At 45.6% G+C, this 27,895-nt stretch overlaps 1 protein-coding gene across 1 annotated transcript in view; it reads right to left on the bottom strand.

The window, feature by feature from the left end:
• The window catches only part of LOC140362369 (uncharacterized), a gene marked incomplete at its 5' end in the record, with an annotated part of 131,557 nt that overhangs the window by 28,914 nt on the left and 74,748 nt on the right, over positions 1-27,895 (bottom strand). The window contains 4 exons of the mRNA XM_072448465.1: positions 12,048-12,227; positions 13,281-13,425; positions 15,497-15,624; positions 15,861-16,070. Coding sequence (XP_072304566.1) covers positions 12,048-12,227; positions 13,281-13,425; positions 15,497-15,624; positions 15,861-16,070 — 663 coding nt within the window. The remainder of the gene's footprint in view (positions 1-12,047; positions 12,228-13,280; positions 13,426-15,496; positions 15,625-15,860; positions 16,071-27,895) is intronic.

Below are 27,895 nucleotides of genomic sequence, written 5' to 3'. Positions count from 1 at the left end.
ACATGTGTCCTGCTAATGCTGAAGCAACGAAAAGTGTCCTGCTAATGCTGAAGCAGAGACATGTGTCCTGCTAATGCTGAAGCAGAGACAAGTGTCCTGCTAATGCTGAAGCAGAGACAAGTGTCCTGCTAATGCTGAAGCAGAGACATGTGTCCTGCTAATGCTGAAGCAGAGACAAGTGTCCTGCTAATGCTGAAGCAGAGACATGTGTCCTGCTAATGCTGAAGCAGAGACAAGTGTCCTGCTAATGCTGAAGCAGAAACAAGTGTTCTGCGAATGCTGAAGCAGAGACAAATGTCCTGCTAATGCTGAAGCAGAGACATGTGTCCTGCTAATGCTGAAGCAGAGAGAAGTGTCCTGCTAATGCTGAAGCAGAGACAAGTGTCCTGCTAATGCTGAAGCAGAGACAAATGTCCTGCTAATGTTGAAGCAGAGACAAGTGTCCTGCTAATGCTGAAGCAGAGACATGTGTCCTGCTAATGCTGAAGCAGAGACATGTGTCCTGCTAATGCTGAAGCAGAGACATGTGTCCTGCTAATGCTGAAGCAGAGACAAGTGTCCTGCTAATGCTGAAGCAGAGACATGTGTCCTACTAATGCTGAAGCAGAGCCATGTGTCCTGCTAATGCTGAAGCAGAGACAAGTGTCCTGCTAATGCTGAAGCAGAGACAAGTGTCCTGCTAATGCTGAAGCAGAGACAAGTGTCCTGCTAATGCTGAAGCAGAGACATGTATCCTGCGAATGCTGAATTAGAGACAAGTGTCCTGCTAATGCTGAAGCAGAGACAAGTGTCCTGCTAATGCTGAAGCAGAGACAAGTGTCCTGCTAATGCTGAAGCAGAGACAAGTGTCCTGCTAATGCTGAAGCAGAGACAAGTGTCCTGCTAATGCTGAAGCAGAGACATGTGTCCTGCTAATGTACAAGCAGAGCCATGTGTCCTGCTAATGCTGAAGCAGAGACAAGTGTCCTGCTAATGCTGAAGCAGAGACATGTGTCCTACTAATGCTGAAGCAGAGACATGTGTCCTGCTAATGCTGAAGCAGAGACATGTGTCCTGCTAATGCTGAAGCAGAGACAAGTGTCCTACTAATGCTGAAGCAGAGACATGTGTCCTGCTAATGCTGAAGCAGAGACATGTGTCCTGCTAATGCTGAAGCAGAGACAAGTGTCCTGCTAATGCTGAAGCAGAGACAAGTGTCCTGCTAATGCTGAAGCAGAGACATGTGTCCTGCTAATGCTGAATTAGAGACAAGTGTCCTGCTAATGCTGAAGCAGAGACAAGTGTCCTGCTAATGCTGAAGCAGAGACAAGTGTCCTGCTAATGCTGAATTAGAGACAAGTGTCCTACTAATGCTGAAGCAGAGACATGTGTCCTGCTAATGTTGAAGCAGAGCCATGTGTCCTGCTAATGCTGAAGCAGAGACAAGTGTCCTACTAATGCTGAAGCAGAGACATGTGTCCTGCTAATGCTGAAGCAGAGACAAGTGTCCTGCTAATGCTGAAACAGAGACAAGTGTCCTGCTAATGCTGAAGCAGAGACATGTGTCCTGCTAATGCTGAAGCAGAGACATGTGTCCTACTAATGCTGAAGCAGAGACATGTGTCCTGCTAATGCTGAAGCAGAGACAAGTGTCCTGCTAATGCTGAAACAGAGACAAGTGTCCTGCTAATGCTGAAGCAGAGACAAGTGTCCTGCTAATGCTGAAGCAGAGACATGTGTCCTGCTAATGCTGAAGCAGAGCCATGTGTCCTGCTAATGCTGAAGCAGAGACATGTGTCCTGCTAATGCTGAAGCAGAGACATGTGTCCTGCTAATGCTGAAGCAGAGACATGTGTCCTGCTAATGCTGAAGCAGAGACATGTGTCCTGCTAATGCTGAAGCAGAGACATGTGTCCTGCTAATGCTGAAGCAGAGACAAGTGTCCTGCTAATGCTGAAGCAGAGACATGTGTCCTGCTAATGTTGAAGCAGAGACATGTGTCCTGCTAATGCTGAAGCAGAGACATGTGTCCTGCTAATGCTGAAGCAGAGACATGTGTCCTGCTAATGCTGAAGCAGAGACAAGTGTCCTGCTAATGCTGAAGCAGAGACAAGTGTCCTGCTAATGCTGAAGCAGAGACAAGTGTCCTGCTAATGCTGAAGCAGAGACATGTGTCCTGCTAATGTTGAAGCAGAGCCATGTGTCCTGCTAATGCTGAAGCAGAGACAAGTGTCCTGCTAATGCTTAAGCAGAGACAAGTGTCCTGCTAATGCTGAAGCAGAGACATGTGTCCTGCTAATGCTGAAGCAGAGACATGTGTCCTGCTAATGCTGAAGCAGAGACATGTGTCCTACTAATGCTGAAATAGAGACATGTGTCCTGCTAATGCTGAAGCAGAGACATGTGTCCTGTTAATGCTGAAGCAGAGACAAGTGTCCTGCTAATGCTGAATTAGAGACAAGTGTCCTGCTAATGCTGAAGCAGAGACAAGTGTCCTGCTAATGCTGAAGCAGAGACAAGTGTCCTGCTAATGCTGAAGCAGAGACAAGTGTCCTGCTAATGCTGAAGCAGAGACAAGTGTCCTGCTAATGCTGAAGCAGAGACAAGTGTCCTGCTAATGCTGAAGCAGAGACATGTGTCCTGCTAATGCTGAAGCAGAGACATGTGTCCTGCTAATGCTGAAGCAGAGACAAGTGTCCTGCTAATGCTGAAGCAGAGACATGTGTCCTGCTAATGCTGAAGCAGAGACAAGTGTCCTGCTAATGCTGAAGCAGAGACAAGTGTCCTGCTAATGGTGAAGCAGAGACAAGTGTCCTGCTAATGCTGAAGCAGATACAAGTGTCCTGCTAATGCTGAAGCAGAGACAAGTGTCCTGCTAATGCTGAAGCAGAGACAAGTGTCCTGCTAATGCTGAAGCAGAGACAAGTGTCCTGCTAATGCTGAAGCAGAGACATGTGTCCTGCTAATGCTGAAGCAGAGACATGTGTCCTGCTAATGTTGAAGCAGAGCCATGTGTCCTGCTAATGCTGAAGCAGAGACATGTGTCCTGCTAATGCTGAAGCAGAGACAAGTGTCCTGCTAATGCTGAAGCAGAGACATGTGTCCTGCTAATGCTGAAGCAGAGACAAGGGTCCTGCTAATGCTGAAGCAGAGACATGTGTCCTGCTAATGTTGAAGCAGAGCCATGTGTCCTGCTAATGCTGAAGCAGAGACAAGTGTCCTGCTAATGCTGAAGCAGAGACATGTGTCCTGCTAATGCTGAAGCAGAGACATGTGTCCTGCTAATGCTGAAGCAGAGACAAGTGTCCTGCTAATGCTGAAGCAGAGACAAGTGTCCTGCTAATGCTGAAGCAGAGACAAGTGTCCTGCTAATGCTGAAGCAGAGACATGTGTCCTGCTAATGCTGAAGCAGAGACATGTGTCCTGCTAATGCTGAAGCAGAGACAAGTGTCCTGCTAATGCTGAAGCAGAGACAAGTGTCCTGCTAATGCTGGAGCAGAGACAAGTGTCCTGCTAATGCTGAAGCAGAGACAAGTGTCCTGCTAATGCTGGAGCAGAGACAAGTGTCCTGCTAATGCTGAAGCAGAGACAAGTGTCCTGCTAATGCTGAATTAGAGACAAGTGTCCTGCTAATGCTGAAGCAGAGACAAGTGTCCTGCTAATGCTGAAGCAGAGACAAGTGTCCTGCTAATGCTGAATTAGAGACAAGTGTCCTACTAATGCTGAAGCAGAGACATGTGTCCTGCTAATGTACAAGCAGAGCCATGTGTCCTGCTAATGCTGAAGCAGAGACAAGTGTCCTGCTAATGCTGAAGCAGAGACATGTGTCCTACTAATGCTGAAGCAGAGACATGTGTCCTGCTAATGCTGAAGCAGAGACATGTGTCCTGCTAATGCTGAAGCAGAGACAAGTGTCCTGCTAATGCTGAAGCAGAGACATGTGTCCTGCTAATGCTGAAGCAGAGACATGTGTCCTGCTAATGCTGAAGCAGAGACAAGTGTCCTGCTAATGCTGAAGCAGAGACAAGTGTCCTGCTAATGCTGAAGCAGAGACATGTGTCCTGCTAATGCTGAATTAGAGACAAGTGTCCTGCTAATGCTGAAGCAGAGACAAGTGTCCTGCTAATGCTGAAGCAGAGACATGTGTCCTGCTAATGTTGAAGCAGAGCCATGTGTCCTGCTAATGCTGAAGCAGAGACAAGTGCCCTGCTAATGCTGAAGCAGAGACAAGTGTCCTGCTAATGCTGAAGCAGAGACATGTGTCCTGCTAATGCTGAAGCAGAGACAAGTGTCCTGCTAATGCTGAAGCAGAGACATGTGTCCTGCTAATGCTGAAGCAGAGACATGTGTCCTGCTAATGCTGAATTAGAGACATGTGTCCTGCTAATGTTGAAGCAGAGACATGTGTCCTGCTAATGCTGAAGCAGAGACATGTGTCCTGCTAATGCTGAAGCAGAGACATGTGTCCTGCTAATGCTGAAGCAGAGACAAGTGTCCTGCTAATGCTGAAGCAGAGACAAGTGTCCTGCTAATGCTGAAGCAGAGACAAGTGTCCTGCTAATGCTGAAGCAGAGACATGTGTCCTGCTAATGCTGAAGCAGAGCCATGTGTCCTGCTAATGCTGAAGCAGAGACAAGTGTCCTGCTAATGCTGAAGCAGAGACAAGTATCCTGCTAATGCTGAGGCAGAGACATGTGTCCTGCTAATGTTGAAGCAGAGCCATGTGTCCTGCTAATGCTGAAGCAGAGACAAGTGTCCTGCTAATGCTGGAGCAGAGACAAGTGTCCTGCTAATGCTGAAGCAGAGACAAGTGTCCTGCTAATGCTGGAGCAGAGACAAGTGTCCTGCTAATGCTGAAGCAGAGACAAGTGTCCTGCTAATGCTGAATTAGAGACAAGTGTCCTGCTAATGCTGAAGCAGAGACAAGTGTCCTGCTAATGCTGAAGCAGAGACAAGTGTCCTGCTAATGCTGAATTAGAGACAAGTGTCCTACTAATGCTGAAGCAGAGACATGTGTCCTGCTAATGTACAAGCAGAGCCATGTGTCCTGCTAATGCTGAAGCAGAGACAAGTGTCCTGCTAATGCTGAAGCAGAGACATGTGTCCTACTAATGCTGAAGCAGAGACATGTGTCCTGCTAATGCTGAAGCAGAGACATGTGTCCTGCTAATGCTGAAGCAGAGACAAGTGTCCTGCTAATGCTGAAGCAGAGACATGTGTCCTGCTAATGCTGAAGCAGAGACATGTGTCCTGCTAATGCTGAAGCAGAGACAAGTGTCCTGCTAATGCTGAAGCAGAGACAAGTGTCCTGCTAATGCTGAAGCAGAGACATGTGTCCTGCTAATGCTGAATTAGAGACAAGTGTCCTGCTAATGCTGAAGCAGAGACAAGTGTCCTGCTAATGCTGAAGCAGAGACATGTGTCCTGCTAATGTTGAAGCAGAGCCATGTGTCCTGCTAATGCTGAAGCAGAGACAAGTGCCCTGCTAATGCTGAAGCAGAGACAAGTGTCCTGCTAATGCTGAAGCAGAGACATGTGTCCTGCTAATGCTGAAGCAGAGACAAGTGTCCTGCTAATGCTGAAGCAGAGACATGTGTCCTGCTAATGCTGAAGCAGAGACATGTGTCCTGCTAATGCTGAATTAGAGACATGTGTCCTGCTAATGTTGAAGCAGAGACATGTGTCCTGCTAATGCTGAAGCAGAGACATGTGTCCTGCTAATGCTGAAGCAGAGACATGTGTCCTGCTAATGCTGAAGCAGAGACAAGTGTCCTGCTAATGCTGAAGCAGAGACAAGTGTCCTGCTAATGCTGAAGCAGAGACAAGTGTCCTGCTAATGCTGAAGCAGAGACATGTGTCCTGCTAATGCTGAAGCAGAGCCATGTGTCCTGCTAATGCTGAAGCAGAGACAAGTGTCCTGCTAATGCTGAAGCAGAGACAAGTATCCTGCTAATGCTGAGGCAGAGACATGTGTCCTGCTAATGTTGAAGCAGAGCCATGTGTCCTGCTAATGCTGAAGCAGAGACATGTGTCCTGCTAATGCTGAAGCAGAGACATGTGTCCTACTAATGCTGAAGCAGAGACATGTGTCCTGCTAATGCTGAAGCAGAGACAAGTGTCCTGCTAATGCTGAAGCAGAGACATGTGTCCTGTTAATGCTGAAGCAGAGACAAGTGTCCTGCTAATGCTGAATTAGAGACAAGTGTCCTGCTAATGCTGAAGCAGAGACATGTGTCCTGCTAATGCTGGAGCAGAGACAAGTGTCCTGCTAATGCTGAAGCAGAGACATGTGTCCTGCTAATGCTGGAGCAGAGACAAGTGTCCTGCTAATGCTGAAGCAGAGACAAGTGTCCTGCTAATGCTGAAGCAGAGACAAGTGTCCTGCTAATGCTGAAGCAGAGACAAGTGTCCTGCTAATGCTTAAGCAGAGACAAGTGTCCTGCTAATGCTGAAGCAGAGACAAGTGTCCTGCTAATGCTGAAGCAGAGACAAGTGTCCTGCTAATGCTGAAGCAGAGACAAGTGTCCTGCTAATGCTGAAGCAGAGACAAGTGTCCTGCTAATGCTGAAGCAGAGACAAGTGTCCTGCTAATGCTGAAGCAGAGACAAGTGTCCTGCTAATGCTGAAGCAGAGACAAGTGTCCTGCTAATGCTGAAGCAGAGACAAGTGTCCTGCTAATGCTGAAGCAGAGACATGTGTCCTGCTAATGCTGAAGCAGAGCCATGTGTCCTGCTAATGCTGAAGCAGAGACAAGTGTCCTGCTAATGCTGAAGCAGAGACAAGTGTCCTGCTAATGCTGAGGCAGAGACATGTGTCCTGCTAATGTTGAAGCAGAGCCATGTGTCCTGCTAATGCTGAAGCAGAGACAAGTGTCCTGCTAATGCTTAAGCAGAGACAAGTGTCCTGCTAATGCTGAAGCAGAGACATGTGTCCTGTTAATGCTGAAGCAGAGACAAGTGTCCTGCTAATGCTGAATTAGAGACAAGTGTCCTGCTAATGCTGGAGCAGAGACAAGTGTCCTGCTAATGCTGAAGCAGAGACATGTGTCCTGCTAATGCTGAAGCAGAGACAAGTGTCCTGCTAATGCTGAAGCAGAGACAAGTGTCCTGCTAATGCTGAAGCAGAGACAAGTGTCCTGCTAATGCTGAAGCAGAGACAAGTGTCCTGCTAATGCTGAAGCAGAGACAAGTGTCCTGCTAATGCTGAAGCAGAGACAAGTGTCCTGCTAATGCTGAAGCAGAGACAAGTGTCCTGCTAATGCTGAAGCAGAGACAAGTGTCCTGCTAATGCTGAAGCAGAGACAAGTGTCCTGCTAATGCTGAAGCAGAGACAAGTGTCCTGCTAATGCTGAATTAGAGACAAGTGTCCTGCTAATGCTGGAGCAGAGACAAGTGTCCTGCTAATGCTGAAGCAGAGACATGTGTCCTGCTAATGCTGGAGCAGAGACAAGTGTCCTGCTAATGCTGAAGCAGAGACAAGTGTCCTGCTAATGCTGAAGCAGAGACAAGTGTCCTGCTAATGCTGAAGCAGAGACAAGTGTCCTGCTAATGCTGAAGCAGAGACAAGTGTCCTGCTAATGCTTAAGCAGAGACAAGTGTCCTGCTAATGCTGAAGCAGAGACAAGTGTCCTGCTAATGCTGAAGCAGAGACAAGTGTCCTGCTAATGCTGAAGCAGAGACAAGTGTCCTGCTAATGCTGAAGCAGAGACAAGTGTCCTGCTAATGCTGAAGCAGAGACAAGTGTCCTGCTAATGCTGAAGCAGAGACAAGTGTCCTGCTAATGCTGAAGCAGAGACATGTGTCCTGCTAATGCTGAAGCAGAGACAAGTGTCCTGCTAATGCTGAAGCAGAGACAAGTGTCCTGCTAATGCTGAAGCAGAAACAAGTGTTCTGCGAATGCTGAAGCAGAGACAAATGTCCTGCTAATGCTGAAGCAGAGACATGTGTCCTGCTAATGCTGAAGCAGAGAGAAGTGTCCTGCTAATGCTGAAGCAGAGACAAGTGTCCTGCTAATGCTGAAGCAGAGACAAATGTCCTGCTAATGTTGAAGCAGAGACAAGTGTCCTGCTAATGCTGAAGCAGAGACATGTGTCCTGCTAATGCTGAAGCAGAGACAAGTGTCCTACTAATGCTGAAATAGAGACATGTGTCCTGCTAATGCTGAAGCAGAGACAAGTGTCCTACTAATGCTGAAGCAGAGAGAAGTGTCCTGCTAATGCTGAAGCAGAGACATGTGTCCTGCTAATGCTGAAGCAGAGACATGTGTCCTGCTAATGCCTCCTGTGAGCACAATAGGAACAGGCTCCAAGCGACTGCACCGTGTCACGTGACCAAATCAAACGTGATAATTTTAAAAACAAAAATTGCTTTTACAAATGGAAAGAAGCAAGAACTGTCTTCTGTGTCTCAATCATTACAAATGTATCAAATAAAGTCTGATAAAAATGATCCCTTAACTCATGGATGTTCAGAGCCTCTGAACACAGGGATAAACATTTGTCCTGATTTGAAATATAATCGAGCTCATAATAATGTTCTCTATTTCACTGTTTAGTTATTTGATTGTGCAGCGTTTTTTTGTATTTCATGAAAACATCTTTTACCACTTCGATTAAGTTCACAAAAAAGGTAAGTTGCAATTAATTGTGGGTCATTCTAAGCGCTCCGAGGTGGCCAAGGATCCACAGATGCATCCTGGGTAAATGATCCAAATTGAGGAGTGTTGTTGTTGTTTTATGGCGGTTGGTGTCCAAGTGTTACATCACCGCCAGACTTCATCCCTCAGACTTTATTCCTTAGACTTTATTCTTTAGACTTTATTCTTTAGACTTTATTCCTTAGACTTTATTCTTTAGACTTTATTCTTTAGACTTTATTCTTTAGACTTTATTCTTTAGACTTTATTCTTTAGACTTTATTCTTTAGACTTTATTCTTTAGACTTTATTCCTTAGACTTTATTCTTTAGACTTTATTCTTTAGACTTTATTCCTTAGACTTTATTCTTTAGACTTTATTCTTTAGACTTTATTCTTTAGACTTTATTCTTTAGACTTTATTCTTTAGACTTTATTCCTTAGACTTTATTCTTTAGACTTTATTCCTTAGACTTTATTCTTTAGACTTTATTCCTTAGACTTTATTCTTTAGACTTTATTCCTTAGACTTTATTCTTTAGACTTTATTCTTTAGACTTTATTCTTTAGACTTTATTCCTTAGACTTTATTCTTTAGACTTTATTCCTTAGACTTTATTCCTTAGACTTTATTCTTTAGACTTTATTCTTTAGACTTTATTCTTTAGACTTTATTCTTTAGACTTTATTCCTTAGACTTTATTCTTTAGACTTTATTCTTTAGACTTTATTCCTTAGACTTTATTCCTTAGACTTTATTCTTTAGACTTTATTCCTTAGACTTTATTCTTTAGACTTTATTCTTTAGACTTTATTCCTTAGACTTTATTCTTTAGACTTTATTCTTTAGACTTTATTCTTTAAACTTTATTCTTTAGACTTTATTCTTTAGACTTTATTCTTTAGACTTTATTCTTTAGACTTTATTCTTTAGACTTTATTCCTTAGACTTTATTCTTTAGACTTTATTCTTTAGACTTTATTCCTTAGACTTTATTCCTTAGACTTTATTCTTTAGACTTTATTCTTTAGACTTTATTCTTTAGACTTTATTCCTTAGACTTTATTCTTTAGACTTTATTCTTTAGACTTTATTCCTTAGACTTTATTCTTTAGACTTTATTCCTTAGACTTTATTCCTTAGACTTTATTCTTTAGACTTTATTCTTTAGACTTTATTCTTTAGACTTTATTCTTTAGACTTTATTCCTTAGACTTTATTCTTTAGACTTTTTTCCTTAGACTTTTTTCCTTAGACTTTATTCTTTAGACTTTATTCTTTAGACTTTATTCCTTAGACTTTATTCTTTAGACTTTATTCCTTAGACTTTATTCTTTAGACTTTATTCCTTAGACTTTATTCTTTAGACTTTATTCTTTAGACTTTATTCTTTAGACTTTTTTCCTTAGACTTTATTCTTTAGACTTTATTCCTTAGACTTTATTCTTTAGACTTTTTTCCTTAGACTTTATTCTTTAGACTTTATTCCTTAGACTTTATTCTTTAGACTTTATTCTTTAGACTTTATTCTTTAGACTTTATTCCTTAGACTTTATTCTTTAGACTTTATTCCTTAGACTTTATTCCTTAGACTTTATTCTTTAGACTTTATTCTTTAGACTTTATTCCTTAGACTTTATTCTTTAGACTTTATTCTTTAGACTTTATTCTTTAGACTTTATTCCTTAGACTTTATTCTTTAGACTTTATTCTTTAGACTTTATTCCTTAGACTTTATTCTTTAGACTTTATTCTTTAGACTTTATTCTTTAGACTTTATTCTTTAGACTTTATTCCTTAGACTTTATTCTTTAGACTTTATTCTTTAGACTTTATTCCTTAGACTTTATTCTTTAGACTTTATTCTTTAGACTTTATTCTTTAGACTTTATTCTTTAGACTTTATTCCTTAGACTTTATTCTTTAGACTTTATCCCTGGCCTGAGCTGCTGAGGACATGATGTTTTAGGTGAAGTGGAGCAACACTCGGTGGAGCTTTGATGATGTGGATTCTTCTGAAGTACATCAGAAGCAACCGTAACCAAGGCAACTGGGAAGTGAGTGTTTTGACTGCAAAGCCTCAGAGACAGGATCTGTGCAGTGTGGCTAAACTTTAGCTGAATTGAACTGTGACTGACAAAGAGCTCTGAGGTAATTTAAGGAGTTTAAGTTTATTTACAATGCAAATGAGCCAATGAGCCAATGAGCCAAAGAGCCAAAGAGCCAATGAGCCAATGAGCCAAAGAGCCAAAGAGCCAATGAGCCAATGAGCCAAAGAGCCAATGAGCCAATGAGCCAAAGAGCCAATGAGCCAAAGAGCCAATGAGCCAAAGAGCCAAAGAGCCAAAGAGCCAATGAGCCAAAGAGCCAAAGAGCCAATGAGCCAATGAGCCAAAGAGCCAATGAGCCAATGAGCCAATGAGCCAAAGAGCCAATGAGCCAATGAGCCAAAGAGCCAATGAGCCAAAGAGCCAATGAGCCAAAGAGCCAAAGAGCCAAAGAGCAAATGAGCCAATGAGCCAAAGAGCCAATGAGCCAATGAGCCAAAGAGCCAAAGAGCCAATGAGCCAAAGAGCCAATGAGCCAAAGAGCCAAAGAGCCAATGAGCCAATGAGCCAATGAGCCAAAGAGCCAATGAGCCAATGAGCCAAAGAGCCAATGAGCCAAAGAGCCAAAGAGCCAATGAGCCAATGAGCCAAAGAGCCAATGAGCCAAAGAGCCAAAGAGCCAATGAGCCAAAGAGCCAATGAGCCAAAGAGCCAAAGAGCCAATGAGCCAATGAGCCAAAGAGCCAATGAGCCAATGAGCCAAAGAGCCAATGAGCCAAAGAGCAAATGAGCCAATGAGCCAATGAGCCAAAGAGCCAAAGAGCCAATGAGCCAATGAGCCAAAGAGCCAATGAGCCAAAGAGCCAAAGAGCCAAAGAGCAAATGAGCCAATGAGCCAAAGAGCCAAAGAGCCAATGAGCCAAAGAGCCAAAGAGCCAAAGAGCCAATGAGCCAAAGAGCCAAAGAGCCAATGAGCCAAAGAGCCAAAGAGCCAAAGAGCCAATGAGCCAATGAGCCAAAGAGCCAAAGAGCCAAAGAGCAAATGAGCCAAAGAGCCAAAGAGCCAATGAGCCAAAGAGCCAAAGAGCCAATGAGCCAATGAGCCAAAGAGCCAAAGAGCCAATGAGCCAAAGAGCCAAAGAGCAAATGAGCCAATGAGCCAAAGAGCCAAAGAGCCAATGAGCCAAAGAGCCAAAGAGCCAATGAGCCAATGAGCCAAAGAGCCAAAGAGCCAATGAGCCATGTGCTTTGCTCTCAGTGTCTTTTAACCAAACCTCTGCTACTGCATCATCCAGAAACTACAGTTTTAGTGGTTTTACAACGGTTTAACCTGACGTCACCCTGGCTCCGTCTGTTAAAAACTGTGCGTAGAACACAAGTGTCACCTTCCTGTCCTCGGTGTGGCTCTGCTCCTCCAGGGGGCGCTCCTCAGTGTGCCTCTGCTCCTCCAGGGGGCGCAGATGTGTTTCCTGGTTAATACTGTGGCTAAGTGCATTTCCCAGGACAGTCTGAAGGTGGCACTGCAGCAGCTCGGCTCCAGTTTCTAGCTCAGAGAGAAACTCCTGCTGTTCAACAATAGAAGGGTCACTCCTCTGCATCAGCTGTTCCTCCGACCCTCTCCTCTGCTCCTCTCCTCTGCTCCTCTGGCCCTCTCCTCTGCTCCTCTGGCCCTCTTCTCTGCTCCTCTCCTCTCCTCTGCTCCTCTGGCCCTCTTCTCTGCTCCTCTCCTCTCCTCTGCTCCTCTGGCCCTCTTCTCTGCTCCTCTCCTCTCCTCTGTTCCTCCGACCCTCTCCTCTGCTCCTCTCCTCTGCTCCTCTAGCCCTCTCCTCTGTTCCTCATCTCCTCTCCTCTGCTCCTCTCCTCTCCTCTGCTCCTCTGGCCCTCTCCTCTGCTCCTCTCCTCTGCTCCTCTGGCCCTCTCCTCTGTTCCTCATCTCCTCTCCTCTGCTCCTCTCCTCTGCTCCTCTGGCCCTCTCCTCTGCTCCTTTAGCCCTCTCCTCTGCTCCTCTGAGCCTCTCCTCTGCTCCTCTCCTCTGCTCCTCTGCTCTGGCCCTCTCCTCTGAGCCTCTCCTCTGCTCCTCTGACCCTCTCCTCTGCTCCTCTGCTCTGACCCTCTCCTCTGCTCCTCTCCTCTGCTCCTCTGCTCTGACCCTCTCCTCTGCTCCTCTGCTCTGGCCCTCTCCTCTGTTCCTCATCTCCTCTCCTCTGCTCCTCTCCTCTGCTCCTCTGCTCTGACCCTCTCCTCTGCTCCTCTCCTCTGCTCTGGCCCTCTCCTCTGAGCCTCTCCTCTGCTCCTCTGCTCCTCTCCTCTGCTCCTCTGCTCTGACCCTCTCCTCTGCTCCTCTCCTCTGCTCCTCTGGCCCTCTCTCTTGGTCTTTTGCAGGTAATCTTGTACAAAATCCTAATGAAAACCTAACTGTTTCATAACTTGATATCATTTCCTCCTGCTCCTAAAACAGACGTCTATAAGACATTGTGCGACGCTTCTTACAAAGACAGGAGTTGCCATCATGTCAAGGTAAACATTAGTTTTCATTTATTGCCTGATATCGATGTCTGTCTTCCCTGGAAACATTTGATTTGGTCTTTTTCAAGTAAGATACATGGAGACATGAGCACCTGTGCGGGTGTGGTTAGGCTCCTCCCCTCTGTGGACAGCCTCATCTCCTTCAGCAGACTCAGGCTGACATGTCTGAGCACAAACAGCCTCTGCAGCGCCCCCTGCAGGTGCAGGTGCTTTAGCGTCAGCAGGCGACCTGCGCGACTACAAACACAGAGAAGAGACGTTACATTAAACTGCTGCTTTAAACCTGTAGTTGCCTCAACAGTTACATTGAAATCATTCTTGTAATTCTACTTTTGTTACACAGCTCTCTGGTCAAACAAACACATTACAAACAAAAGAGCTCATGCCAAAAAAGTACAAAGAGCTCACAGACTGATCCAAAAAGAGATCAGAGGCCGGAAGGAAAACTATTTTCTAGATAAAAAAGGCCGTCTGGTACGGCTGATATCCCTTTTTCAACTGGTCATTTACAGTTGGAACACACTGGCCCACATTGGGCACATACTCGACAGACAAGACCAAGCTAGGCAGCCATGATCACAGAAGTCCTGCCTTCAACTGGTTCAAAATGCAGCAGCAAGATTACTAACAGGAACTAAAAGAAGAAAGCACATGACGCCGATGCTGGAGTCTCTTCACTGGCTCCTGTCCAGTTTAGAATCACATTTAAACTCCTCCTGATTTACAAAGCCATAAATGACACAAGTACCTTCTCTCCTCCTGATGTTCCATCTGTGGGAGGAGCATCTCTCCTTCTCTGAGCTTCTCCTCCAGGTTTATACTTTCTCCTAAAAGGACAGGGGGCGCTCTAAGGACAGGGGGCGCTCTAAGGACAGGGGGCGCTCTAAGGACAGGGGGCGCTCTAAGGACAGGGGGCGCTCTAAGGACAGGGGGAGGCTCTAAGGACAGGGGGAGCTCTAAGGACAGGGGGAGCTCTAAGGACAGGGGGCGCTCTAAGGACAGGGGGAGCTCTAAGGACAGGGGGAGCTCTAAGGACAGGGGGCGCTCTAAGGACAGGGGGCGCAATAAGGACAGGAGAGGCTCTAGGGACAGGGGGAGCTCTAAGGACAGGGGGAGCTCTAAGGACAGAGGGCGCTCTAAGGACAGGGGGAGCTCTAAGGACAGGGGGAGCTCTAAGGACAGGGGGCGCTCTAAGGACAGGGGGAGCTCTAAGGACAGGGGGCGCTCTAAGGACAGGGGGAGCTCTAAGGACAGGGGGAGCTCTAAGGACAGGGGGCGCTCTAAGGACAGGGGGCGCAATAAGGACAGGAGAGGCTCTAGGGACAGGGGGAGCTCTAAGGACAGGGGGAGCTCTAAGGACAGGGGGCGCTCTAGGAACAGGAGATGTTGGAACATCTAGGAAAATAGATTTTCACTGTTGCCCTTCAAAGCAACTGCTGTTGTGATTTTTAATGAATGTAATTTAATTGTAGCGAGGACCTCACCTGTGCAGAGAGGACCTCACCTGTGAAGAGAGGGCCTCATCTGTGCCGAGAGGGCCTCACCTGTGCAGAGAGGGCCTCATCTGTGCAGTGAGAGGACCTCACCTGTGCAGAGAGAGGGCCTCACCTGTGCAGAGAGGGCCTCATCTGTGCAGTGAGAGGACCTCACCTGTGCAGAGAGGGCCTCACCTGTGCAGAGAGGACCTCACCTGTGCAGAGAGGACCTCAGCTGTGAAGAGAGGACCTCACCTGTGCAGAGAGGACCTCACCTGTGAAGAGAGGACCTGACCTGTGGAGAGGACCTCACCTGTGCAGAGAGGACCTGACCTGTGCAGAGAGGACCTGACCTGTGCAGAGAGGACCTCACCTGTGCAGAAAGGACCTCACCTGTGAAGAGAGGGCCTCATCTGTGCCGAGAGGGCCTCATCTGTGCAGAGAGGGCCTCATCTGTGCAGAGAGGGCCTCACCTGTGCAGAGAGAGGGCCTCACCTGTGCAGAGAGGGCCTCATCTGTGCAGTGAGAGGACCTCACCTGTGCAGAGAGGGCCTCACCTGTGCAGAGAGGACCTCACCTGTGCAGAGAGGACCTCAGCTGTGAAGAAAGGACCTCACCTGTGAAGAGAGGACCTCACCTGTGCAGAGAGGACCTCACCTGTGAAGAGAGTACCTCACCTGTGCAGAGAGGACCTCACCTGTGAAGAGGACCTCACCTGTGCAGAGAGGACCTGACCTGTGCAGAGAGGACCTGACCTGTGCAGAGAGGACCTGACCTGTGGAGAGGACCTCACCTGTGCAGAGAGGGCCTCACCTGTGCAGAGAGGGCCTCACCTGTGCAGAGAGGAGCTCTGGTGCAGAGAGTAGCTCAGCTGGAGCTCCAGGTTCTGCAGGATCTTGGTGTGTTCCTCACAGAGATGTTTGAGACGAACCTCCATCAGAATCCTGTCCTGGGTCCACATCTGCAGCAGAAAAGGTTAGTCCTGGTTTAGTTTTTTCTAGCCTGGATTAACAAACATGAAGCAGCTTCAAAACTCGCTCAGTCAACCAAACATTTTCTGAATGAATCTTCACAGAGCAGGAGCTAAATTTAAGTTAAAGAAAAGCAGGCGCTGCGTTCTTGCAGAGTGGACACGTCGCTAACCCACTAAGTCAGCGTGCTAGTGTAACCCTAACCCTAGTTTAGACTTGGTCTCACCTGAGCCTGTGTCTTCAGTCGGTCTCTGGTGTTCTGGAGCTGCTCTCTGGCTCTCTCTTCAGCCTCTCGGAGCTGTAGACTCAGGTCTTGCTCCAGGTCGGACCAGAGTCTGTGAGTCTGGTCCTGGGACAGTTCAGACTCCGAGAAAGCCGAGAGGAACAAAGCCCTGCAGCAAGAATGGAGCCTCACGGAACATGAGGAACGTAATGTCTAAAACCACAGGAGAACATTGATTTTGTGTAAATATCTGTGTAAATACCGTGACCAAGTTAACTTTTTGGTGTTATTGGAGGCGTTATTGGAGGTGTTATTAAAGGCGTTATTGGAGGTGTTATTGGAGGTGTTATTGGAGGTGTTATTAAAGGCGTTATTGGAGGTGTTATTGGAGCGTTATTGGGGCGTAATTGGAGGTGTTATTGGAGGTGTTATTGGAGGTGTTATTGGGGCGTTATTGGAGGTGTTATTGGAGGTGTTATTAGAGGTGTTATTGGAGGTGTTATTAAAGGCGTTATTGGAGGTGTTATTGGAGCGTTATTGGGGCGTAATTGGAGGTGTTATTGGAGGTGTTATTGGAGGCGTTATTGGGGCGTAATTGGAGGTGTTATTGGAGGTGTTATTGGAGGTGTTATTGGGGCGTTATTGGAGGTGTTATTGGAGGTGTTATTAGAGGTGTTATTGGAGGTGTTATTGGAGGTGTTATTGGGGCGTTATTGGGGCGTAATTGGAGGTGTTATTGGAGGTGTTATTAGAGGTGTTATTGGAGCGTTATTGGGGCGTAATTGGAGGTGTTATTGGAGGTGTTATTGGGGCGTTATTGGAGGTGTTATTGGAGGCGTTATTGGAGGTGTTATTGGAGGCGTTATTGGAGGTGTTATTGGAGGTGTTATTAGAGGTGTTATTGGGGCGTTATTGGAGGTGTTATTGGAGGTGTTATTGGGGCGTTATTGGGGCGTTATTGGAGGCATTTTTGGAGGTGTTATTGGAGGTGTTATTGGAGGTGTTATTGGGGTGTTATTGGGGCGTAATTGGAGCCGTTATTGGAGGCGTTATTGGAGGTGTTATTGGAGGTGTTATTGGAGGTGTTATTGGGGCGTTATTGGAGGTGTTATTGGAGGTGTTATTGGAGGCGTTATTGGAGGTGTTATTGGGGCGTTATTGGGGCGTAATTGGAGCCGTTATTGGAGGTGTTATTGGAGGTGTTATTGGAGGTGTTATTGGGGCGTTATTGGGGCGTTATTGGAGGCATTATTGGAGGCGTTATTGGAGGTGTTATTGGAGGTGTTATTGGGGCGTTATTGGGGCGTAATTGGAGCCGTTATTGGAGGCGTTATTGGAGGTGTTATTGGAGGTGTTATTGGGGCGTAATTGGAGCCGTTATTGGAGGTGTTATTGGAGGTGTTATTGGAGGTGTTATTGGGGCGTTATTGGGGCGTTATTGGAGGTGTTATTGGAGGTGTTATTGGGGCGTTATTGGGGCGTAATTGGAGCCGTTATTGGAGGCGTTATTGGAGGTGTTATTGGAGGTGTTATTGGAGGTGTTATTGGAGGTGTTATTGGAGGTGTTATTGGGGCGTTATTGGAGGCGTTATTGGAGGTGTTATTGGAGGCGTTATTGGAGGTGTTATTGGACGTGTTATTGGGGCGTTATTGGAGGCGTTATTGGAGGTGTTATTGGAGGTGTTATTGGAGGTGTTATTGGAGGTGTTATTGGGGCGTTATTGGAGGCGTTATTGGAGGTGTTATTGGAGGCGTTATTGGAGGTGTTATTGGACGTGTTATTGGGGCGTTATTGGAGGCGTTATTGGAGGTGTTATTGGAGGTGTTATTGGAGGTGTTATTGGGGCGTTATTGGGGCGTTATTGGAGGCGTTATTGGAGGTGTTATTGGAGGTGTTATTGGAGGTGTTATTGAAGGTGTTATTGGAGGCGTTATTGGAGGCGTTATTGGAGGTGTTATTGGAGGTGTTATTAGAGGTGTTATTGGGGCGTTATTGGGGCGTTATTGGAGGCGTTATTGGAGGTGTTATTGGGGCGTTATTGGGGCGTTATTGGAGGCGTTATTGGAGGTGTTATTGGAGGTGTTATTGGGGCGTTATTGGGGCGTTATTGGAGGTGTTATTGGAGGTGTTATTGGCGCGTTATTGGAGGCTTTATTGGGGGCGTTATTGAAGGTGTTATTGGAGGTGTTATTGAAGGTGTTATTGGAGGTGTTATTGGGGGCGTTATTGGAGGCTTTATTGGGGGTGTTATTGAAGGTGTTATTGGAGGTGTTATTGAAGGTGTTATTGGAGGTGTTATTGGAGGTGTTATTGGAGGTGTTATTGGGGGCGTTATTGGAGGTGTTATTGGAGGTGTTATTGGGGCGTTATTGGAGGCGTTATTGGAGGTGTTATTGGAGGCGTTATTGGAGGTGTTATTGGACGTGTTATTGGGGCGTTATTGGAGGTGTTATTGGAGGTGTTATTGGAGGTGTTATTGGAGGTGTTATTGGAGGTGTTATTGGGGCGTTATTGGAGGCGTTATTGGAGGTGTTATTGGAGGCGTTATTGGAGGTGTTATTGGAGGTGTTATTGGGGCGTTATTGGGGCGTTATTGGAGGCGTTATTGGAGGTGTTATTGGAGGTGTTATTGGAGGTGTTATTGAAGGTGTTATTGGAGGCGTTATTGGAGGCGTTATTGGAGGTGTTATTGGAGGTGTTATTAGAGGTGTTATTGGGGCGTTATTGGGGCGTTATTGGAGGCGTTATTGGAGGTGTTATTGGGGCGTTATTGGGGCGTTATTGGAGGCGTTATTGGAGGTGTTATTGGAGGTGTTATTGGGGCGTTATTGGGGCGTTATTGGAGGTGTTATTGGAGGTGTTATTGGCGCGTTATTGGAGGCTTTATTGGGGGCGTTATTGAAGGTGTTATTGAAGGTGTTATTGGAGGTGTTATTGGGGGCGTTATTGGAGGCTTTATTGGGGGTGTTATTGAAGGTGTTATTGGAGGTGTTATTGAAGGTGTTATTGGAGGTGTTATTGGAGGTGTTATTGGAGGTGTTATTGGGGGCGTTATTGGAAGCTTTACTGGAGGCGTTATTGGAGGTGTTATTGGAGGTGTTATTGGAGGTGTTATTGGAGGTGTTATTGGAGGTGTTATTGGAGGTGTTATTGGAGGTGTTATTGGAGGTGTTATTGGAAGCTTTACTGGAGGCGTTATTGGAGGTGTTATTGGAGGTGTTATTGGAGGTGTTATTGGAGGTGTTATTGGAGGTGTTATTGGAGGTGTTATTGGCGCGTTATTGGAGGTGTTATTGGAGGCTTTATTGGGGGCGTTATTGAAGGTGTTATTGGAGGTGTTATTGGAGGCTTTATTGGGGGCGTTATTGAAGGTGTTATTGGGGTGTTATTGGAGGTGTTATTGGAGGTGTTATTGGAGGTGTTATTGGAAGCTTTACTGGAGGCTTTATTGGAGGTGTTATTGGAGGCGTTATTGAAGGTGTTATTGGAGGTGTTATTGGAGGTGTTATTGGAGGCTTTATTGGGGGCGTTATTGAAGGTGTTATTGGAGGTGTTATTGGAGGTGTTATTGGAGGCTTTATTGGGGGCGTTATTGAAGGTGTTATTGGGGTGTTATTGGAGGTGTTATTGGAGGTGTTATTGGAGGTGTTATTGGAGGTGTTATTGGAGGCGTTATTGGAGGTGTTATTGGCGCGTTATTGGAGGCTTTATTGGGGGTGTTATTGAAGGTGTTATTGGGGTGTTATTGGAGGTGTTATTGGAGGTGTTATTGGAGGTGTTATTGGAGGCTTTATTGGGGGTGTTATTGGAGGTGTTATTGGAGGTGTTATTGGAGGTGTTATTGGGGGCGTTATTGAAGGTGTTATTGGGGTGTTATTGGAGGTGTTATTGGAGGTGTTATTGGACGTGTTATTGGAGGTGTTATTGGAGGCGTTATTGGAGGCGTTATTGGAGGCGTTATTGGAGGTGTTATTGGAGGCTTTATTGGAGGTGTTATTGGACGTGTTATTGGAGGTGTTATTGGAGGTGTTATTGGAGGCGTTATTGGAGGTGTTATTGGAGGCGTTATTGAAGGTGTTATTGGAGGTGTTATTGGAGGCGTTATTGGAGGCTTTATTGGAGGCGTTATTGGAGGTGTTATTGGAGGTGTTATTGGAGGTGTTATTGGAGGGGTTATTGGAGCGTTATTGGAGGTGTTATTGGAGGTGTTATTGAAGGTGTTATTGGAGGTGTTATTGGAGGTGTTATTGGAGGTGTTATTGGGGGCGTTATTGGAGGTGTTATTGGAGGTGTTATTGGGGCGTTATTGGAGGCGTTATTGGAGGTGTTATTGGAGGCGTTATTGGAGGTGTTATTGGACGTGTTATTGGGGCGTTATTGGAGGTGTTATTGGAGGTGTTATTGGAGGTGTTATTGGAGGTGTTATTGGAGGTGTTATTGGGGCGTTATTGGAGGCGTTATTGGAGGTGTTATTGGAGGCGTTATTGGAGGTGTTATTGGACGTGTTATTGGGGCGTTATTGGAGGCGTTATTGGAGGTGTTATTGGAGGTGTTATTGGAGGTGTTATTGGGGCGTTATTGGGGCGTTATTGGAGGCGTTATTGGAGGTGTTATTGGAGGTGTTATTGGAGGTGTTATTGAAGGTGTTATTGGAGGCGTTATTGGAGGCGTTATTGGAGGTGTTATTGGAGGTGTTATTAGAGGTGTTATTGGGGCGTTATTGGGGCGTTATTGGAGGCGTTATTGGAGGTGTTATTGGGGCGTTATTGGGGCGTTATTGGAGGCGTTATTGGAGGTGTTATTGGAGGTGTTATTGGGGCGTTATTGGGGCGTTATTGGAGGTGTTATTGGAGGTGTTATTGGCGCGTTATTGGAGGCTTTATTGGGGGCGTTATTGAAGGTGTTATTGAAGGTGTTATTGGAGGTGTTATTGGGGGCGTTATTGGAGGCTTTATTGGGGGTGTTATTGAAGGTGTTATTGGAGGTGTTATTGAAGGTGTTATTGGAGGTGTTATTGGAGGTGTTATTGGAGGTGTTATTGGGGGCGTTATTGGAAGCTTTACTGGAGACGTTATTGGAGGTGTTATTGGAGGTGTTATTGGAGGTGTTATTGGAGGTGTTATTGGAGGTGTTATTGGAGGTGTTATTGGAGGTGTTATTGGAGGTGTTATTGGAAGCTTTACTGGAGGCGTTATTGGAGGTGTTATTGGAGGTGTTATTGGAGGTGTTATTGGAGGTGTTATTGGAGGTGTTATTGGAGGTGTTATTGGCGCGTTATTGGAGGTGTTATTGGAGGCTTTATTGGGGGCGTTATTGAAGGTGTTATTGGAGGTGTTATTGGAGGCTTTATTGGGGGCGTTATTGAAGGTGTTATTGGGGTGTTATTGGAGGTGTTATTGGAGGTGTTATTGGAGGTGTTATTGGAAGCTTTACTGGAGGCTTTATTGGAGGTGTTATTGGAGGCGTTATTGAAGGTGTTATTGGAGGTGTTATTGGAGGTGTTATTGGAGGCTTTATTGGGGGCGTTATTGAAGGTGTTATTGGAGGTGTTATTGGAGGTGTTATTGGAGGCTTTATTGGGGGCGTTATTGAAGGTGTTATTGGGGTGTTATTGGAGGTGTTATTGGAGGTGTTATTGGAGGCGTTATTGGAGGTGTTATTGGAGGTGTTATTGGAGGTGTTATTGGAGGCGTTATTGGAGGTGTTATTGGCGCGTTATTGGAGGCTTTATTGGGGGTGTTATTGAAGGTGTTATTGGGGTGTTATTGGAGGTGTTATTGGAGGTGTTATTGGAGGTGTTATTGGAGGCTTTATTGGGGGTGTTATTGGAGGTGTTATTGGAGGTGTTATTGGAGGTGTTATTGGGGGCGTTATTGAAGGTGTTATTGGGGTGTTATTGGAGGTGTTATTGGAGGTGTTATTGGACGTGTTATTGGAGGTGTTATTGGAGGCGTTATTGGAGGCGTTATTGGAGGCGTTATTGGAGGTGTTATTGGAGGCTTTATTGGAGGTGTTATTGGACGTGTTATTGGAGGTGTTATTGGAGGTGTTATTGGAGGCGTTATTGGAGGTGTTATTGGAGGCGTTATTGAAGGTGTTATTGGAGGTGTTATTGGAGGCGTTATTGGAGGCTTTATTGGAGGCGTTATTGGAGGTGTTATTGGAGGTGTTATTGGAGGTGTTATTGGAGGGGTTATTGGAGCGTTATTGGAGGTGTTATTGGAGGTGTTATTGGAGGTGTTATTGGAGGTGTTATTGGAGGTGTTATTGAAGGCGTTATTGGAGGCGTTATTGGAGGTGTTATTGGAGGTGTTATTAGAGGTGTTATTGGGGCGTTATTGGAGGAGTTATTGGAGGTGTTATTGGAGGTGTTATTGGAGGTGTTATTGGGGCGTTATTGGGGCGTTATTGGAGGCGTTATTGGAGGTGTTATTGGAGGTGTTATTGGAGGTGTTATTGGGGCGTTATTGGGGCGTTATTGGAGGTGTTAATAGAGGCGTTATTGGAGGTGTTATTGGAGGTGTTATTGGAGGTGTTATTGGCGCGTTATTTTAGGTGTTATTGGAGGCTTTATTCGGGGCGTTATTGGAGGCGTTATTGGAGGCGTTTTTGGACGTGTTATTGGAGGTGTTATTGGAGGTGTTATTGGAGGTGTTATTGGAGGTGTTATTGGAAGCTTTACTGGAGGCGTTATTGGAGGTGTTATTGGAAGCTTTACTGGAGGCGTTATTGGAGGTGTTATTGGAGGTGTTATTGGGGCGTTATTGGGGCGTTATTGGAGGCGTTATTGGAGGTGTTATTGGAGGTGTTATTGGAGGTGTTATTGGGGCGTTATTGGAGGTGTTATTGGAGGCGTTATTGGAGGTGTTATTGGAGGTGTTAGTGGGGCGTTATTGGAGGCGTTATTGGAGGTGTTATTGGAGGCGTTATTGGAGGTGTTATTGGACGTGTTATTGGGGCGTTATTGGAGGCGTTATTGGAGGTGTTATTGGAGGTGTTATTGGAGGTGTTATTGGAGGTGTTATTGGGGCGTTATTGGAGGTGTTATTAGAGGTGTTATTGGGGCGTTATTGGGGCGTTATTGGAGGCGTTATTGGAGGTGTTATTGGAGGTGTTATTGGAGGTGTTATTGAAGGTGTTATTGGAGGCGTTATTGGAGGCGTTATTGGAGGTGTTATTGGAGGTGTTATTAGAGGTGTTATTGGGGCGTTATTGGGGCGTTATTGGAGGCGTTATTGGAGGTGTTATTGGGGCGTTATTGGGGCGTTATTGGAGGCGTTATTGGAGATGTTATTGGAGGTGTTATTGGGGCGTTATTGGGGCGTTATTGGAGGTGTTATTGGAGGCGTTATTGGAGGTGTTATTGGAGGTGTTATTGGAGGTGTTATTGGCGCGTTATTGGAGGCTTTATTGGGGGCGTTATTGGAGGCGTTATTGGAGGTGTTATTGGAGGTGTTATTGGGGCGTTATTGGGGCGTTATTGGAGGTGTTATTGGAGGTGTTATTGGAGGTGTTATTGGAGGTGTTATTGGAGGTGTTATTGGGGGCGTTATTGGAAGCTTTACTGGAGGCTTTATTGGAGGTGTTATTGGAGGCGTTATTGGAGGTGTTATTGGAGGTGTTATTGGAGGCTTTATTGGGGGCGTTATTGAAGGTGTTATTGGAGGTGTTATTGGAGGTGTTATTGGAGGCTTTATTGGGGGCGTTATTGAAGGTGTTATTGGGGTGTTATTGGAGGTGTTATTGGAGGTGTTATTGGAGGCGTTATTGGAGGTGTTATTGGAGGTGTTATTGGAGGTGTTATTGGAGGTGTTATTGGAGGCGTTATTGGAGGTGTTATTGGCGCGTTATTGGAGGCTTTATTGGGGGTGTTATTGAAGGTGTTATTGGGGTGTTATTGGAGGTGTTATTGGAGGTGTTATTGGAGGCTTTATTGGGGGTGTTATTGGAGGTGTTATTGGAGGTGTTATTGGAGGTGTTATTGGGGGCGTTATTGAAGGTGTTATTGGGGTGTTATTGGAGGTGTTATTGGCGCGTTATTGGAGGCTTTATTGGGGGCGTTATTGGAGGTGTTATTGAAGGTGTTATTGGAGGTGTTATTGGACGTGTTATTGGAGGTGTTATTGGAAGCTTTACTGGAGGCGTTATTGGAGGTGTTATTGGAGGTGTTATTGGAGGTGTTATTGGAGGTGTTATTGGAGGTGTTATTGGAGGTGTTATTGGAAGCTTTACTGGAGGCGTTATTGGAGGTGTTATTGGAGGTGATATTGGGGGCGTTATTGGAGGCTTTATTGGCGCGTTATTGGAGGCTTTATTGGGGGCGTTATTGGAGGCTTTGTTGGGGGTGTTATTGGAGGTGTTATTGGGGCGTTATTGGAGGCGTTATTGGAGGCGTTATTGGGGGCGTTATTGGAGGCGTTATTGGAGGTGTTATTGGAGGTGTTATTGGGGCGTTATTGGAGGCGTTATTGGAGGCGTTTTTGGACGTGTTATTGGAGGTGTTATTGGAGGTGTTATTGGAGGTGTTATTGGAGGTGTTATTGGAGGTGTTATTGGAAGCTTTACTGGAGGCGTTATTGGAGGTGTTATTGGAGGTGATATTGGGGGCGTTATTGGAGGCTTTATTGGCGCGTTATTGGAGGCTTTATTGGGGGCGTTATTGGAGGCTTTGTTGGGGGTGTTATTGAAGGTGTTATTGGGGTGTTATTGGAGGTGTTATTGAAGGTGTTATTGGAGGTGTTATTGAAGGTGTTATTGGGGGCGTTATTGGAGGCTTTGTTGGGGGTGTTATTGAAGGTGTTATTGGGGTGTTATTGGAAGCTTTACTGGAGGCGTTATTGGAGGTGTTATTGGAGGCGTTATTGGAGGCTTTATTGGCGAGTTATTGGAGGCTTTATTGGGGGCGTTATTGGAGGCTTTGTTGGGGGTGTTATTGAAGGTGTTATTGGGGTGTTATTGGAGGTGTTATTGAAGGTGTTATTGGAGGTGTTATTGAAGGTGTTATTGGGGTGTTATTGGAGGTGTTATTGGAGGTGTTATTGGAGGTGTTATTGGCGCGTTATTGGAGGCTTTATTGGGGGTGTTATTGAAGGTGTTATTGGGGTGTTATTGGAGGTGTTATTGGAGGTGTTATTGGAGGTGTTATTGGGGGCGTTATTGGAGGCTTTATTGGGGGTGTTATTGAAGGTGTTATTGGGGTGTTATTGGAGGTGTTATTGAAGGTGTTATTGGAGGTGTTATTGGAGGTGTTATTGGGGCGTTATTGGAGGTGTTATTGGAGGCGTTATTGGAGGTGTTATTGGAGGCTTTATTGGGGGTGTTATTGAAGGTGTTATTGGAGGTGTTATTGGAGGTGTTATTGGAGGTGTTATTGGAGGTGTTATTGGAAGCTTTACTGGAGGCGTTATTGGAGGTGTTATTGGAGGCGTTATTGGAGGTGTTATTGGAGGTGTTATTGGAGGTGTTATTGGAGGCGTTTTTGGAGGTGTTATTGGAAGCTTTACTGGAGGCGTTATTGGAGGTGTTATTGGAGGTGTTATTGGGGGCGTTATTGGAGGTGTTATTGGAGGTGTTATTGGAGGTGTTATTGGGGGCTTTATTGGGGGTGTTATTGAAGGTGTTATTGGGGTGTTATTGGAGGTGTTATTGGAGGTGTTATTGGAGGCTTTATTGGCGCGTTATTGGAGGCTTTATTGGGGGCGTTATTGGAGGCTTTATTGGGGGTGTTATTGAAGGTGTTATTGGGGTGTTATTGGAGGTGTTATTGAAGGTGTTATTGGAGGTGTTATTGGAGGTGTTATTGGGGGCGTTATTGGAGGCTTTATTGGGGGTGTTATTGAAGGTGTTATTGGGGTGTTATTGGAGGTGTTATTGGAGGTGTTATTGGAGGCTTTATTGGGGGTGTTATTGAAGGTGTTATTGGAGGTGTTATTGGAGGTGTTATTGGAAGCTTTACTGGAGGTGTTATTGAAGGTGTTATTGGAGGTGTTATTGAAGGTGTTATTGGAGGTGTTATTGGACGTGTTATTGGAGGTGTTATTGGAAGCGTTATTGGAGGTGTTATTGGAGGTGTTATTGGAGGTGTTATTGGAGGCGTTATTGGAGGTGTTATTGGAAGCTTTACTGGAGGCGTTATTGGAGGTGTTATTGGAAGCGTTATTGGAGGTGTTATTGGAGGTGTTATTGGAGGTGTTATTGGAGGCGTTATTGGAGGCGTTATTGGAGGTGTTATTGGAGGCGTTATTGGAGGTGTTATTGAAGGTGTTATTGGAGGTGTTATTGGGGTGTTATTGGAGGTGTTATTGGAGGTGTTATTGGAGGCTTTATTGGAGGTGTTATTGAAGGTGTTATTGGAGGTGTTATTGGAGGTGTTATTGGAGGTGTTATTGGGGTGTTATTGGAGGTGTTATTGGAGGTGTTATTGGAGGTGTTTTTGGACGTGTTATTGGAGGTGTTATTGGAGGTGTTATTGGAGGCGTTATTGGAGGCGTTATTGGAGGCGTTATTGGAGGCGTTATTGGAGGCGTTATTGGAGGCGTTATTGGAGGCGTTATTGGAGGCGTTATTGGAGGTGTTATTGGAGGCGTTATTGGAGGCGTTATTGGAGGCGTTATTGGAGGCGTTATTGGAGGCGTTATTGGAGGCGTTATTGGAGGCGTTATTGGGGGTGTTATTGGAGGTGTTATTGGCGCGTTATTGGAGGCGTTATTGGAGGCGTTATTGGAGGTGTTTTTGGAAGTGTTATTGGAGGTGTTATTGGAGGTGTTATTGGAGGCGTTATTGGAGGTGTTATTGGAAGCTTTACTGGAGGCGTTATTGGAGGTGTTATTGGAGGCGTTATTGGAGGTGTTATTGGAAGCTTTACTGGAGGCTTTATTGGCGCGTTATTGGAGGCGTTATTGGAGGTGTTTTTGGACGTGTTATTGGAGGTGTTATTGGAGGTGTTATTGGGGTGTTATTGGAAGCTTTACTGGAGGTGTTATTGGAGGTGTTATTGGAGGTGTTATTGGAGGCTTTATTGGGGGCGTTATTGAAGGTGTTATTGGAGGTGTTATTAGAGGTGTTATTGGAGGTGTTATTGGAGGCGTTATTGGAGGCTTTATTGGCGCGTTATTGGAGGCTTTATTGGGGGCGTTATTGGAGGCTTTGTTGGGGGTGTTATTGAAGGTGTTATTGGGGTGTTATTGGAGGTGTTATTGAAGGTGTTATTGGAGGTGTTATTGAATGTGTTATTGGGGTGTTATTTGGAGGTGTTATTGGAGGTGTTATTGGAGGCTTTATTGGCGCGTTATTGGAGGCTTTATTGGGGGCGTTATTGGAGGCTTTATTGGGGGCGTTATTGGAGGCTTTATTGGGGGTGTTATTGAAGGTGTTATTGGGGTGTTATTGGAGGTGTTATTGGAGGTGTTATTGGAGGTGTTATTGGCGCGTTATTGGAGGCTTTATTGGGGGCGCTATTGGAGGCTTTATTGGGGGTGTTATTGAAGGTGTTATTGGGGTGTTATTGGAGGTGTTATTGGAGGTGTTATTGGAGGCTTTATTGGGGGCATTATTGAAGGTGTTATTGGAGGTGTTATTGGAGGTGTTATTGGAGGTGTTATTGGGGGCGTTATTGGAGGCTTTATTGGGGGTGTTATTGGAGGTGTTATTGGGGCGTTATTGGAGGCGTTATTGGAGGCGTTTTTGGACGTGTTATTGGAGGTGTTATTGGAGGTGTTATTGGAGATGTTATTGGAGGTGTTATTGGAAGCTTTACTGGAGGCGTTATTGGAGGTGTTATTGGAGGTGTTATTGGAGGTGTTATTAGAGGTGTTATTGGAGGTGTTATTGGAGGCGTTATTGGAGGCTTTATTGGCGCGTTATTGGAGGCTTTATTGGGGGCGTTATTGGAGGCTTTGTTGGGGGTGTTATTGAAGGTGTTATTGGGGTGTTATTGGAGGTGTTATTGAAGGTGTTATTGGAGGTGTTATTGAATGTGTTATTGGGGTGTTATTTGGAGGTGTTATTGGAGGTGTTATTGGAGGCTTTATTGGCGCGT

Source organism: Eucyclogobius newberryi, unplaced genomic scaffold (assembly GCF_026437365.1).
Source record: "Eucyclogobius newberryi isolate DKJ021-1_F unplaced genomic scaffold, fEucNew1.0.hap1 SCAF_164, whole genome shotgun sequence".
Classification (NCBI taxonomy): domain Eukaryota; kingdom Metazoa; phylum Chordata; class Actinopteri; order Gobiiformes; family Gobiidae; genus Eucyclogobius; species Eucyclogobius newberryi.
This window is presented reverse-complemented; position numbering and strand designations above follow the sequence as displayed.